Genomic DNA, 13858 nt, shown 5'->3' on the forward strand with positions numbered 1-13858 from the left:
TTTCTGTGATTTGCTGCAAGCCCTTAGGAAATAGATCCTTAGTTCCAGCTGATGCATTTTTGGGCCAGTCTACTATTATTGCAATTCACAGCAATCCATTAATCCATTACTACTTCAGCTTAAACCGCAACAACACAAGAGCACGCAACAGATTCAAATTTAATACGAACTGCTCCAAACTTGACTGTAAAAAATGATTTCAACAATCGAGTTATCAAAGCATGGAACTCATTACCGGACTCAATTGTGTCAACCCCTAACCCCCAACATTTCTCCCTTAGACTCTCCACGATTGACCTCTCCAGGTTCCTAAGAGGCCAGTAAGGAGCGTACATAAGTGCACTGGTGTGCCTTTCGTCCCCTGTCCAATTATCTTTCATCAAGTTGGTTTTACATTTCAGTTCTAAAGTGAATTCTTTGAAATGGAATTGTATCCAAAATTCTCTTTTCCATCATGTAGAATTTAGCCAAGCACTTCATAGATGAGGAGGCAGAACTTTCTGACGATGGGGTGGATGTTTCGTCTGATGAGAGTATAAGATCAGAAGATGAATTGAATTCTCTTGTTCAATTTCTTGATGATGAGACGCAGATCGCTCAAGGTTTAAATGGTATGCAGAGAAAATCCTCCCCATTCTCCCCCATCAGTTGATATTCTCCTATCTGTCTCTGAGCATCTAATCTAATAAATAACTTTCTTAGATAAGATATGAATAAAATATTTTCATTTCTCCTTCTGGTTTTAAACCTTGAAATAGCAGTGTCTATATATGTGCGTGGGGGTAGGAGAGTTAAAATTTCTATTATGTTCTTGATAATTCCTTTCTCCAATACCTGAAGATGCTACTTTCCTTGAGACCAGGGTGTCAAACTCAAGGGCTCATAGATCTGACCTGCAGGGCTACCTTGGAATAAGCGAAAGACTGGTCTGGGGTGCCTCTGCCAGCGGAAACGGAGCTTGGGAGGGCCAGTGCTAGCAAAACAAATTACAGTAGTACCTCTAGATACGAGTTTAATTCGTTCCAGAAAGGAGCTTGTATGTCGAACAACTCGTATCTGGAACAAATGGCTTTAGACTTTGTTTTTCCCCTCCGAGATAACCAGAAGCAAGGATTCTTGCGTCACCTAGTGGACGCTCGGCTCGTATCCCGAATTTGAGCTCGGGTCTCGAAAAAAATTTTCTCTCCCCTTGTGGCTCTTATCTTGGAATACTCGCATGTGGAGCAGCTCATATCTAGAGGTACTACTGTACTAGCAAAAGTGGATCCCCTCCAGCCCTATCCAGATCACCACAGGTTCCTCCTCACATGAGTTGGACATGCCACACACCCTCAACCCCCCTTAAGGTCTAACACAACCGTGATGCATCCCTCAATGAAATCGATTTTGACACCTCTGTGCTAGATGTTTCCCTTCCAGAAGCTCTCAGAGATACTGTTGTGATGGAATCTATAAGGCAATTTTTTCTAAAGGATATTTTATATGACACAAAAAAAAATACTGTGTGGCGATCAAACTCAAGATTGAGTGCGGTCTCAGTTCCTTTTTTGTCTGACAGTTTATTTTCTTTTTCTATCTAGAATCTGAGATGCAGGCAGTTTATCTGAAATCTGTATGCAGTCCAGCTGTCGGCAACAAGTATAAGATGGTGCATAAAGAGTTCAATCCAATAACTGTTTTCTCACAGGTAAAAAGTCAGACAAAGAAAGTGATTGGTCTAAACTTGCAAATGCTTTGAAATGCCTAGGTATTATTTTATTGTAAGGAACCTTATCATGGTGGGGGTATACTTAATTAAAAACCTAAAACATTCCAAATGCAACTATCATAAATGAGAATATTTTAAGGATTGTTTTTACAATCCTACCTGATCTGTCAGAACTTGTTAGTGGTAAGTAACACACTTATCGTCACAAACATATGAGGTTTCAAAGATTAATAGGAAGCTATAGTAAGTATAAAACAGAGTGACAAGGTTGATAGCAGCAGAAACCTTCTGGTCTGTTCTGCCTGACTGGCTCAGGCAATGCGTAATAGTCCAAGGAAAAGAAATCAAACACACACATGCTCTGCTGATCAGCAAACTTGTATTAAATAAACAAAAAAGGGTTACTCAAAACAGTTCTTAGTGTCCAAAAACAATGATAGTGCAAGGCTTACTTCAGCCGCATACAAAAACAGAGGAAAAAACAAACAAAGACAACCTGGAATAAGCAAAGACGTTTCAGGAGTCCTTTTGAATCTTTGAAGCAAACAGCAAGTCCCAGAGTTTTCACCTCCCACTTGTCTGAAAAAGCTGGGTTGAAAACTCCAACGGCACGGAACAGAAACTTCAGAGCAGGAACCACAAAATAACACAGATAAACAGCCACAATTTGCCTTGGGCCGTTGTTCCCTTTTATACCTTTAGCCCTCATTAAGGGAACCACACCCAGCCGTCAGTATGAGAACCACACCCAGCCCAGGTGCTCCTATAATGACTTGTAATACTCCTTAAAGCGATCCCTTCTTTGCATAGCTCTTCGGCTATGCAGATCAATATATTGATCTGCAAAAGAATCCAGAGACGAAAGATTGTCTGAGGGACTGTATGTCAAATCCCCTGGGCTGTCTGCTGACTCCTGCGTACCAGTGGCCTCTTTCTCCTGGCTGTCTGCCACGTCTTCCTGGCTGTCTGCCACATCTTCCTGGCTGTCAGCCAGGCTTTCACATTCAGTGTGTGCCGCGTCTCTCCCATCTGTGGGAGCAACGGCTGGCCCAGGCCCAAACACAACATGGTCTAGAGTAACATAGGGATACTGCAGTCGTTGTATTGGTTGCCAATAGACTTCTGGACTTACCTCAAAAGTGCTGGTTATTTCTGATAAAACCCAATACAATATTCCTAAAAACATCAGGGGTTGCAATCTTCTATGTTATCAGTGAAGAAAAATGCCTCCTCATCAGATAATAGGAAGGCTGCAAGCAAGAGAACCAAAAAATCTGTGCTGTAATAGACCTGGAGATACTCCAGTGGTACTTCTACTTAAGAATGGCTCTACTTAAGAACTTTTCTAGATAAGAACTGGGTGTTCAAGGGTTTTTTGCCTCTTCTTAAGAATCATTTTCTACTTAAGAGCCCGATCCTGGAAAAATTTCACAGGAAATTTGTGAGCGGCGTGAAGGCCCAGCCAGTTTCCTGCCATTCCCCCTTTAATCCTGGCAATCTCGGTCTTTTCTGGGCTGCCAGAGGAGTCTTTTGGTGGCGCTTAAGGAGGTTTTGGCAGTCCCGAGCGAATGAAGCATTTTCCTTTCTCTGGGCGCTTGGACAGGGAATAAACCTCTGCCAGCGCCCAGAGAAAAGAAACGCTCCCTTCGCTCTGGGCAGCAACTATCCTCCTTCTCTTCTTCTTCCTCCTCCCATCCAAATTCCGAACTTTATTTCTTTCCTAATGGGTTTGCACACATTATTTGCTTTTACATTGATTCCTATGGGAAAAATTGATTCTACTTACAAACTTTTCTACTTAAGAACCTAGTCACGGAATGAATTAAGTTCTTAAGCAGAGGTACCACTGTATATTGGTTCTAAAATGAAGCAACTGAAATTAGCGTACTTGCTTATATTTTTCTGCCACTACCTCTTCCATTGTAGCAAATCTTGCTAAAGAAAACTAAGAATCATGTTTAGAAACAGATCTTGTTTGGTTTTAGGCAATTGGCAGAAAACCTGACATATGAAAAGTAAGATTCTTGACCTTCATTTCACTGCTGAAATTCAGTATGTTCTGGAGAATTGGTAGAAATTTTGAGTAGTTTGGAGAACCAGCAAATACTATCTCTGACTGGCTCCAGAGTTGGGAGGGAATGGGGATTTTGCAGTATCCTCCCCCTCCACGCCCACCAAGCCACGTCCACAGAACCAGTAGGGAAAAATTTTGAATTTCACCTCTGATTCATTTGTGGATGATTTTATGAACACATCCTTAGCCCCTCCCATCCAAGTATTAACTGGGTTTCTCTATGCTTAGGTTTGTGAAATCAGACAAAAACTAGATAAAAACACATAAGCCCTAGGGAAAAATAATTCTTTTTTAAGCTGTCAGAAGTCAATAAAGAGGGATAAAGCCATCATTGAGAGTCTTCTAACTATCAAAAAGATAAGCCAGGCATCAAGAAAAGGTTTTATGTTGAAGATCTTAATATATTTTTTTGATACATAGCGAAATCAGGCAGGTTTTTAAATATCCTGAACTTATGTTGTAAATGATTTTTTTAAGCGCCAAAACTCTGAATTTGGATCAGTAATTCAAAGACGGGCTACAAGAATGGTGGAAGGTCTTAAGAATAAAACGTATCAGGAAAGACTTAATGAACTCAATCTGTATAATCTGGAGGACAGAAGGAAAAGGGGGACATGATCAAAACATTTAAATATGTTAAAGGGTTAAATAAGGTCCAGGAGGGAAGTGTTTTTAATAGGAAAGTGAACACAAGAACAAGGGGACACAATCTTAAGTTAGTTGGGGGAAAGATCAAAAGCAACATGAGAAAATATTATTTTACTGAAAGAGTAGTAGATCCTTGGAACAAACTTCCAGAAGACGTGGTAGATAAATCCACAGTAATTGAATTTAAACATGCCTAGGATAAACATATATCCATCCTAAGATAAAATACAGGAAATAGTATAAGGGCAGACTAGATGGACCATGAGGTCTTTTCTGCCATCAGTCTTCTATGTTTCTATGTTTCTAGTAATGGCCAGGAACTCAGTATAACTAAATATTACTGATAGTGTCTAATTAAAACTATTATTTTTGCTTCTTTCTCCCATGAGGCATATGGATTTGTCAGGGTTTGTCTTCTTTCTTCTCAGATTCCAGAGCAAGATGAATGCTACATGGAGGACAGCTTCTGTGTTGAGGACAGCGAAGAAGAAAACCCCAAAAGCAGTTCCAGTGATGAAGATGTGCATGTCAATTTTGACCTTTTAGGGGAAGAAAGCTTTGTGAATGGGAGAAAACAGTACCAAACCCGGCGCAGGAAAAAAATGAAAGCGTGCCATATGAAGCAGAGAACAGGAACTCCATCAGCCCCAAGGAGGTTAACTAGGGTTCGTATTCTTAACGGATCTAGTGAAGATGAAGAAACTGATCAAAAGGGAGAGCCGATGGAATCACAAGTCAGTGTTAACGTTGATAAGGATTCTAATGTTACTTCTTTAACTAAAGACCAGACTCCCCCCAAAGAATGCTCAGTCCTGAAACCCCAAGAAAGCCATGCCCAGGTATGCTTGGAGCCAAAAGCTTGTTTGCTGGAACAGTCAAATTTTCATCTTCAAAGCAAATATCAGTGCAAATCAGAGCTTGTGGGCGAGCAGTTCCAGATTATGCCCAAGGTAAGACTGGTTTTTTTAATTCTTCACCACAAGAATGGTGGAAGGTCTTAAGCATAAAATGTATCAGGAAAGACTTAATGAACTCAATCTGTATACAGTGGAACCCCGACTTACGAGTTTAATTGGTTCCGGAAGGAGGCTCGCACGTCGAACAGCTCGTATGTCGAAACATTGTTTCCCATAGGAAACAATGTAAAAGCGATTAATGCGTGCAAGCCCGAGGGCTGAGGGGAAAAGACGTCGGCTGAAGCGGGGAAGTTCGCCAGGAGTCAGCAAAGAAGCCGCGCGTGTGTTTTAAAATATCGGAGCCGGCATGGGGAGGCTTTTAATCAGCCCCCGAGCCCCCAACCCGGACTCGGGGGTTGATTGAGAGCCTCCCCATGCCGGCTCCGATGTTTTAAAACACACGCGCGGCTTTTCTGCTGCCTCCTGGCGAACTTCCCCGCTTTAGGAGTCAGCAGAAAAGCCGCGCGTGTGTTTTAAAACATCGGAGCCGGCATGGGGAGGCTTTTAATCAGCCCCCGAGCCCCCAACCCGGACTCGGGGGTTGATTGAGAGCCTCCCCATGCCGGCTCCGATGTTTTAAAACACACGCGCGGCTTTTCTGCTGCCTCCTGGCGAACTTCCCCGCTTTAGGAGTCAGCAGAAAAGCCGCGCGTGTGTTTTAAAACATCGGAGCCGGCATGGGGAGGCTTTTAATCAGCCCCCGAGCCGCCAACCCGGACTCGGGGGTTGATTGAGAGCCTCCCCATGCCGGCTCCGATGTTTTAAAACACACGCGCGGCTTTTCTGCTGCCTCCTGGCGAACTTCCCCGCTTTAGGAGTCAGCAGAAAAGCCGCGCGTGTGTTTTAAAACATCGGAGCCGGCATGGGGAGGCTTTTAATCAGCCCCCGAGCCCCCAACCCGGACTCGGGGGTTGATTGAGAGCCTCCCCATGCCGGCTCCGATGTTTTAAAACACACGCGCGGCTTTTCTGCTGCCTCCTGGCGAACTTCCCCGCTTTAGGAGTCAGCAGAAAAGCCGCGCGTGTGTTTTAAAACATCGGAGCCGGCATGGGGAGGCTTTTAATCAGCCCCCGAGCCCCCAACCCGGACTCGGGGGTTGATTGAGAGCCTCCCCATGCCGGCTCCGATGTTTTAAAACACACGCGTGGCTTTTCTGCTGCCTCCTGGCGAACTTCCCCGCTTTAGGAGTCAGCAGAAAAGCCGCGCGTGTGTTTTAAAACATCGGAGCCGGCATGGGGAGGCTTTTAATCAGCCCCCGAGCCCCCAACCCGGACTCGGGGGTTGATTGAGAGCCTCCCCATGCCGGCTCCGATGTTTTAAAACACACGCGCGGCTTTTCTGCTGCCTCCTGGCGAACTTCCCCGCTTTAGGAGTCAGCAGAAAAGCCGCGCGTGTGTTTTAAAACATCGGAGCCGGCATGGGGAGGCTTTTAATCAGCCCCCGAGCCCCCAACCCGGACTCGGGGGTTGATTGAGAGCCTCCCCATGCCGGCTCCGATGTTTTAAAACACACGCGCGGCTTTTCTGCTGCCTCCTGGCGAACTTCCCCGCTTTAGGAGTCAGCGGAAAAGCCGCGCGTGTGTTTTAAAACATCGGAGCCGGCATGGGGAGGCTCTCAATCAACCCCCGAGTCCGGGTTGGGGGCTCGGGGGCTGATTAAAAGCCTCCCCATGCCGGCTCCGATGTTTTAAAACACACGCACGGCTTTTCCGCTCGGAAGCAAAGCAAGCCAGCCCGGGTTTTCTCGGCTCGTATCTCGAATGTGAGCTCGTGAGTCGAGCAAAAATTTCTCTAATCTCGCAGCTCGTATCTCGAGTAGCTCGTAAGTAGAGCTGCTCGTATGTCGGGGTTCCACTGTAGTCTGGAGGACAGAAGGAAAAGGGGGGACATGTTCGAAACATTTCAATATGTTAAAGGGTTAAATAAGGTTCAGGAGAGAAGTGTTTTTAATAGGAAAGTGAACACAAGAACAAAGGGACACAATCTGAAGTTAGTTGGGGGAAAGATCAAAAGCAACGTGAGAAAATATTATTTCACTGAAAGAATAGTAGATCCTTGGAACAAACTTCCAGCAGACGTGGTTGGTAAATCCAGAGTAACTGAATTTAAACATGCCTGGGATAAACATATATCCATCCTAAGATGAAATACAGGAAATAGTATAAGGGCAGACTAGATGGACCATGAGGTCCTTTTCTGCTGTCAGACTTCTATGTTTCTATGTTTTTTGTGGCTGGCTGGAAATAGTGGAATTAAAAATGATTGGTTTAAGCCTTTGCCACATTTCTCTTGAGAATCTTCACTAAAAGATTTAATAGTTTCCCTCGTTTGCTAATTCTGATTACTGCATATTGTGCTGTGTTATACAAATTTGTCTGTTCATTTTGTAATAAATAGTCAGAACATCCTTGGCTATTAAATTCAATTCTAGACCAGCACACTAAGAAACTGAAACATTTTCCCACAGCGGCAACAAACTGATCAAGGAACTTTAAACTGAGAGCTACAAAGAGAAGATGAAGGATCTAGATAACTTTAGCCTTGAGAAAAGATGATTGAACGATATAGTGGAATCATGTACCTAAAAGCGGGTCACAAAATGAAGATCAAAAATCATTTTCTCTGGTTCCAGAGCACAGAACATAGAATAACAGATTTAAATTCAGGAAGGCAAGTTCCAAACGAAGTAGGGGAAACTTTCTAACAGTAAGAATTCATCAGGGACAGTTATCCAATAATTGGTGGACTGTTCTTAATTGGCTTTGTTCAAGCTGAAGCTATAAGCTCTGTTCCAATCATGTGGATCTATGAGATTACAGAAGTAGGTTATCCTGACATTTAACAAACGAAACATATATGGACACGAAACTTTAAATAGATGGCTAAATGTCATAGCAATATTATTAGATAGCCATCCTCTAAATTTAAAAATGCCATTTTTCCATATTTTCCTCCCAACATCCTAACGGTTTTTCCAATTATTATTATTATTATTATTATTATTATTATTATTATTATTATTATTATTATTTGGAAACTGAGTTTATAAAATTCAAAATTTGGAAAAGGCACCTTTGGAACAACTATGACATCGATGATTAAGAAACTCCATAGACCAGTGATGGCGAACCTTTTTTTCCTCGAGTGCCGAAAGAGCGTGCTTGTATGCTATCATGCATAGATGAGTACCCATACCCATAAATCAATGCCTGAGGAGGGCAAAAACAGCTTCCTTCACCTCCAAGAGGCCCTCTGGAGGTCAGATAATGGTCTGTTACCCAACTTCTGGTGGGCCCAGTAGGCTTGTGTTTTCCCCAGGCTCCAAGTGTTTCCCTAGAGCTGGGGTAGAGTAAAAACGCTCTCCCCCATTACCCCAGAGGCTCTTTGGAAGCCAGAAATGCCCTCCCAGAGTTTTTGTCCAAGCCAAAAATCAGCTGGCCAACATACACATACATGTTGGAGCTGAGCTGGGGCAACGGCTCACATGCCAGCAGATATGGCTCCACGTGCCACCTGTGGCACCCGTGCCATGAGTTCGCCATCATTGCCATAGACATAGAAACATAGAAGTCTGATGGCAGAAAAGGACCTCATGGTCCATCTAGTATGTCCTTATACTATTTTTTGTATTTTATCTTAGGATGGATATATGTTTATCCCAGGCATGTTTAAATTCAGTTACTGTTGGTTGATTTATCTACCACGTCTGCTGAAAGTTTGTTCCAAGGATCTACTACTCTTTCAGTAAAATAATATTTTCTCATGTTGCTTTTGATCTTTCCCCCAACTAACTTCAGATTGTGTCCCCTTGTTCTTGTGTTCACTTTCCTATTAAAAACACTTCCCTCCTGGACCTTATTTAACCCTTTAACATATTTAAATGTTTCGATCATGTCCCCCATTTCCCTTCTGTCCTCCAGACTATACATAGACATTACATAGAAAACACAGAATAGACAATTGTATTCTGTGTTTACTATGTAACTCTGCAGGAAATAGGTACTTTGATTGACACGGTATAAACATTAAAAGATTGTTCCCCAGCTATTCTAAGCCTGCTGACTGATACGGTGTTGTTATCTTTGCAGCCAGAAACGTCTTTGGAGAACCCTCCTGGACTCTCTTCTGCTTCTTCCTCTTGGACTCTAAGGGATTCAAAGAACCAAGGACCTCTTTGCATTCTGGTGGATAACCATGAGATCTCCTCTGGGCCAGAAGTTATTTCAACCCTAAAAACTGTTCATGGAGTGAAGGTTGAGATTTGTTCTCTGGGTTCCTGTGATTATATTGTCAGCAACCGTCTGGCGGTGGAAAGGAAGTGCCAGACAGAATTGGTCAACTATACACATCAGAGCAAAATGGTCCAGAGGATGCAACAGTTGAAAAACAAGTTTGATAGGATCTGTATAATTGTGGAAAAGGAAAGAATTAGGACAGGTGGGTATCTTGCCATCTCTGGCACTCAGAGGTTCTTCAGGTGCAATTTTTAGCTGTACTGGTTATGAGATTCATAGCTAAATAGGAAACAAAAGCCGTTTTTCACAAGGAGGTGAAGGTGGGACTAGAAACAGAATTACAAACTGGGAAGGAGCAAAAGAATTATATCTTTGACCCAGCAATGTGCTGCAGCTGCCAAAAAAAGTCAACACAGTCCTAGATTGCCTTTACAAAATCGACAGAATTAAGATCACCTGAAGTGCTAATACCACTTTATAATGCCTTGGTAAGGCCACATTTGGAATATTGCATCCAGTTTTTGTCGCCACGATGTAAAAAAGACGTTTATTTATTGCATTTCTATGCCGCCCCTCTTCGAAAACTCGGGGCGGCATAGAAATGACGCTGTAGAAAGAGTGCAGAGAAGAGAAACAAAGACAATTAGGGGAGGCTGATTTCAGGAATTGGGTATGTTTAGTTTAATGAAAAGAAGGACTGGGGGAGACATGATACCAGTGTTTTAATACCTCAGGGGTTGCCACAAAGCAACTGAAAGCAGGACAAGAAGCAATGGGTGGAAACTAATCAAGGACAGAAGCAATCTAAAACCAAAGAGAAATTTCTGATGGAACAATTAATCACTGGAATTACTTGCCTCCAGAAGTTGTGAATGCTCCAACACTGGAAGTTTTTAAGAACAAATTGAACAATCATTTGTCTGAAATGGTGCGGGGTTTCCTGCCTGAGCAGGAGGTTGGACTAGAAGACCTCCAAGGTCCCTTCCAACTTTGTTATTCTGTTTTTCTATGATGAGCAGATTGTGGATTGGAGGAAAGACCTTTTCTCTGTAGGGGTTGGAGGGATTTTGATTGACAGACTCAGTCCTTGATATGATTGGACGAGGAAAACCCTTATCTGAATGCTAGCTCCAACGTACAAGAAAGGGTGCATCAGGTAGGTCAATGCCCCTTCTATGTCAGTCTTACCACTTTTGGAATATTTTATTACTAGAAGTGTGCCTTGTTTATCATTCCTGATTATTTTTAAGCTGTGAAAGCAATTTTACTCAGACATTCAAAGTTTAATACAGAGTTTCATATTCTCCCAAGCTGCTCTCATTTTGTTCTCACTTCGTTTCTAGTTGAAGATTTTGACTTTCATCAATCTACTTGCATTTTACTTTACTATTGTTGTCTCCCTTATTTTGTATTGGGGAAACGGAATCCTCTTGGGGAAAAGGAATCCTCAATCTGAGTATTGTATTGGCAGTTCTGTGTTAGCAAATACTTCAGAAGAAAAGGATTTAGGTGTAGTGATTTCTGACAGTCTCAAAATGGGTGAACAGTGCGGTCAGGCGGTAGGGAAAGCAAGTAGGATGTTTGGCTGCATAGCTAGAGGTATAACAAGCAGGAAGAGGGAGATTATGATCCCGCTATATAGAATGCTGGTGAGACCACATTTGGAATACTGTGTTCAGTTCTGGAGACCTCACCTACAAAAAGATATTGACAAAATTGAACGGGTCCAAAGACTGGCTACAAGAATGGTGGAAGGTCTTAAGCATAAAACGTATCAGGAAAGACTTAATGAACTCAATCTGTATAGTCTGGAGGACAGAAGGAAAAGGGGGGACATGATCGAAACATTTAAATATGTTAAAGGGTTAAATAAGGTCCAGGAGGGAAGTGTTTTTAATAGGAAAGTGAACACAAGAACAAGGGGACACAATCTGAAGTTAGTTGGGGGAAAGATCAAAAGCAACATGAGAAAATATTATTTTACTGAAAGAGTAGTAGATCCTTGGAACAAACTTCCAACAGACGTGGTAGATAAATCCACAGTAACTGAATTTAAACATGCCTGGGATAAACATATATCCATCCTAAGATAAAATACAGAAAATAGTATAAGGGCAGACTAGAAGGGCCATGAGATCTTTTTCTGCCGTCAGACTTCTATGTTTCTATGTATTCTAATTTTGTTGTTTATTATAAGTATATCTTATATCATATTGTACTATTGGTGTATACATTCATAGATACCTATGTGATTGTACGTGTGTGTGTAAACACACATGCATGCACGCATGTAGGTTTTATCTCACTGATTTTATGGTCTTCAGGCTGTAATAAGATTTGGTTTGAGAGTGGATTGGATTTTGGGCTGGGTTATTATTACTCCTTTTATATATTTTGGCTTAACTGGCTTACTCATCTCAGGTTTTATGAATTGACATAGTAAACTGAACTATAAATTAATCACAGGAACTGGGCCTGCAGAAAAGACTAGCTTAGAATATCATTAGCTTGTTCCTGTATCAGAGTGTTGTGCCATCGTAGGAGAAACGTTGATAGTTTCGTCTTTCAATCTTTCAGGAGAGGCGTGGAAGGTATTCCACAGGACCAAGCACTACGATGGCATGTTGTCCGCATTCATTCAGGCAGGAATCAAAGTGCTCTTCAGTGGCTGCCAAGTGGAAACGGCTGACTTGCTAAAGGAACTAGCTTTGGTGGAACAGCGGAAGAACGCAGCCATCCGTGTGCCAACAGAAGTGGAGGGACCCCGACAGGATGTTTTCCGTTTCTATTTGAGCATCCCCTGCGTCAGCTATACTCTGGCTCTGGCTCTGTGCCACCATTTTGGTTCTCTAAAAGAGGTGGCAAACAGGTACAGTTCCCCTTTGATTGTTCTGATCTCAACCCTTTGTTGGATACAAACCGATAGGTTGGTTCAGGTGTAGGCAAAGTTGGCGCTTCTATGACATGTGGGCTTCAACTCCCAGAATTCCTGGGGTTGAAGTCCACAAGTCATAGAAGAGCCAACTTTGCCTCCCCCTTGGGTTGGATACAATGGGCTACATTTTTTTTTACATTTTGAATCTGACGGGTTTATAGAACTGCCATGGTAAAAGCCATTCTTATTATTGTTATTGTTATTATTTCTTCTTCTCCTCTTCCTCCTCCTCCTCCTCTAATCTGATAGTTAATGATTTATCCACTGATAATGGATTAGGAACTGTTATGTTGGTGAAAAAGTATAAAGTGATTCTCTGAAAGTCTAGTTGGATATTTTCACCTTTATCTTTAGATCAGAATCAGAATAGAGCTGGAAGGGACCTTGGGGGACTTCTAGTCCATCTGCCTGCTTAAGCGTGAGGTTAATTGATCTTTTTCGTAGCTTAGAGAGATTGTATGTCATTCATTTTGATGTTATTGTGTATGTTGTTTATTTGCCATCCAGAGTCAGGAAGGGTGACCACATAAATTTGAATTAAGTTAAATATAAATAAAGGGTAGCCACAAGAATTTATAGGACCAGAATATTTAATACAGAGGCAGGTATTACCGTTATGACCTTGTGAACCTCTCTGATTATCCCATCTGTTCTCTTCACCTTTGTATTTTTTTTGCTGAAGAATTCTGGTTAAAACTAGTGTCTTAATGAGAAGCACTCCTTTCCTTCTTCCTTTCCAGTACCCCAAGGGAGCTGGCAAGCCACACTCAGGCCAATCAGCAGAAAGCAGAGGAAGTGTACCGCTACATCCAGTATACCTTTGACACTCAGATGTTGCCCACGGTTGTCACATGACCCTCTATAAATCAAAGTGGGACATCCCTTTGAAACCGAAGCACTTTATTACTACATTCCTTCAGTGTAAAATATGTAAATAAAATTTCAAACAAAACAGTTTTCTGTATTCCAAGCTGTCTTGTCCTTTATGGAAGTAGCAAGTGTCTTTCCTTAATACAGGTTCTTTACTCCATTGGTATGAGAGGAGGAAAACCTCTTTCCCCTTTCTCTTGCTTCTGAAGGCTGCTGTTTTTCCCCAATTAAAGGATAAAGGTTTGATACTATGAAAACCATCCACACAGTCCTCCTGTTCCAGCTGTAGATAATTGGAGAGGAAGAAGTTAAAAGAAAGAGGGATTGCTAGAATTTGACAAATGCACAGAACTGTCTTCTGCTATAGGGTATATATTGGGGGGGGTTGTTCAGCATCTTTTACTTTGAAGTTCTGCATGAATGTCAATAAAGC

At 42.2% G+C, this 13858-nt stretch overlaps 1 protein-coding gene across 2 annotated transcripts in view; it reads left to right on the forward strand.

Annotated features, from left to right (window-relative positions):
* Positions 1-13509, forward strand: part of FANCM (FA complementation group M) — a 57092-nt gene extending 43583 nt beyond the window's left edge. For both annotated transcript variants that reach the window (XM_070748758.1, XM_070748764.1), the window contains 6 exons: positions 461-611; positions 1581-1687; positions 4859-5380; positions 9474-9822; positions 12198-12489; positions 13296-13509. In XM_070748758.1, coding sequence (XP_070604859.1) covers positions 461-611; positions 1581-1687; positions 4859-5380; positions 9474-9822; positions 12198-12489; positions 13296-13410 — 1536 coding nt within the window. In that variant the 3' untranslated portion in view covers positions 13411-13509. The remainder of the gene's footprint in view (positions 1-460; positions 612-1580; positions 1688-4858; positions 5381-9473; positions 9823-12197; positions 12490-13295) is intronic.
* Positions 13510-13858: the final 349 nt, after the last annotated feature.

The sequence above is a fragment of the Erythrolamprus reginae genome, chromosome 1, assembly GCF_031021105.1.
Source record: "Erythrolamprus reginae isolate rEryReg1 chromosome 1, rEryReg1.hap1, whole genome shotgun sequence".
In the NCBI taxonomy this organism is placed as follows: Eukaryota; Metazoa; Chordata; class Lepidosauria; order Squamata; family Dipsadidae; genus Erythrolamprus; species Erythrolamprus reginae.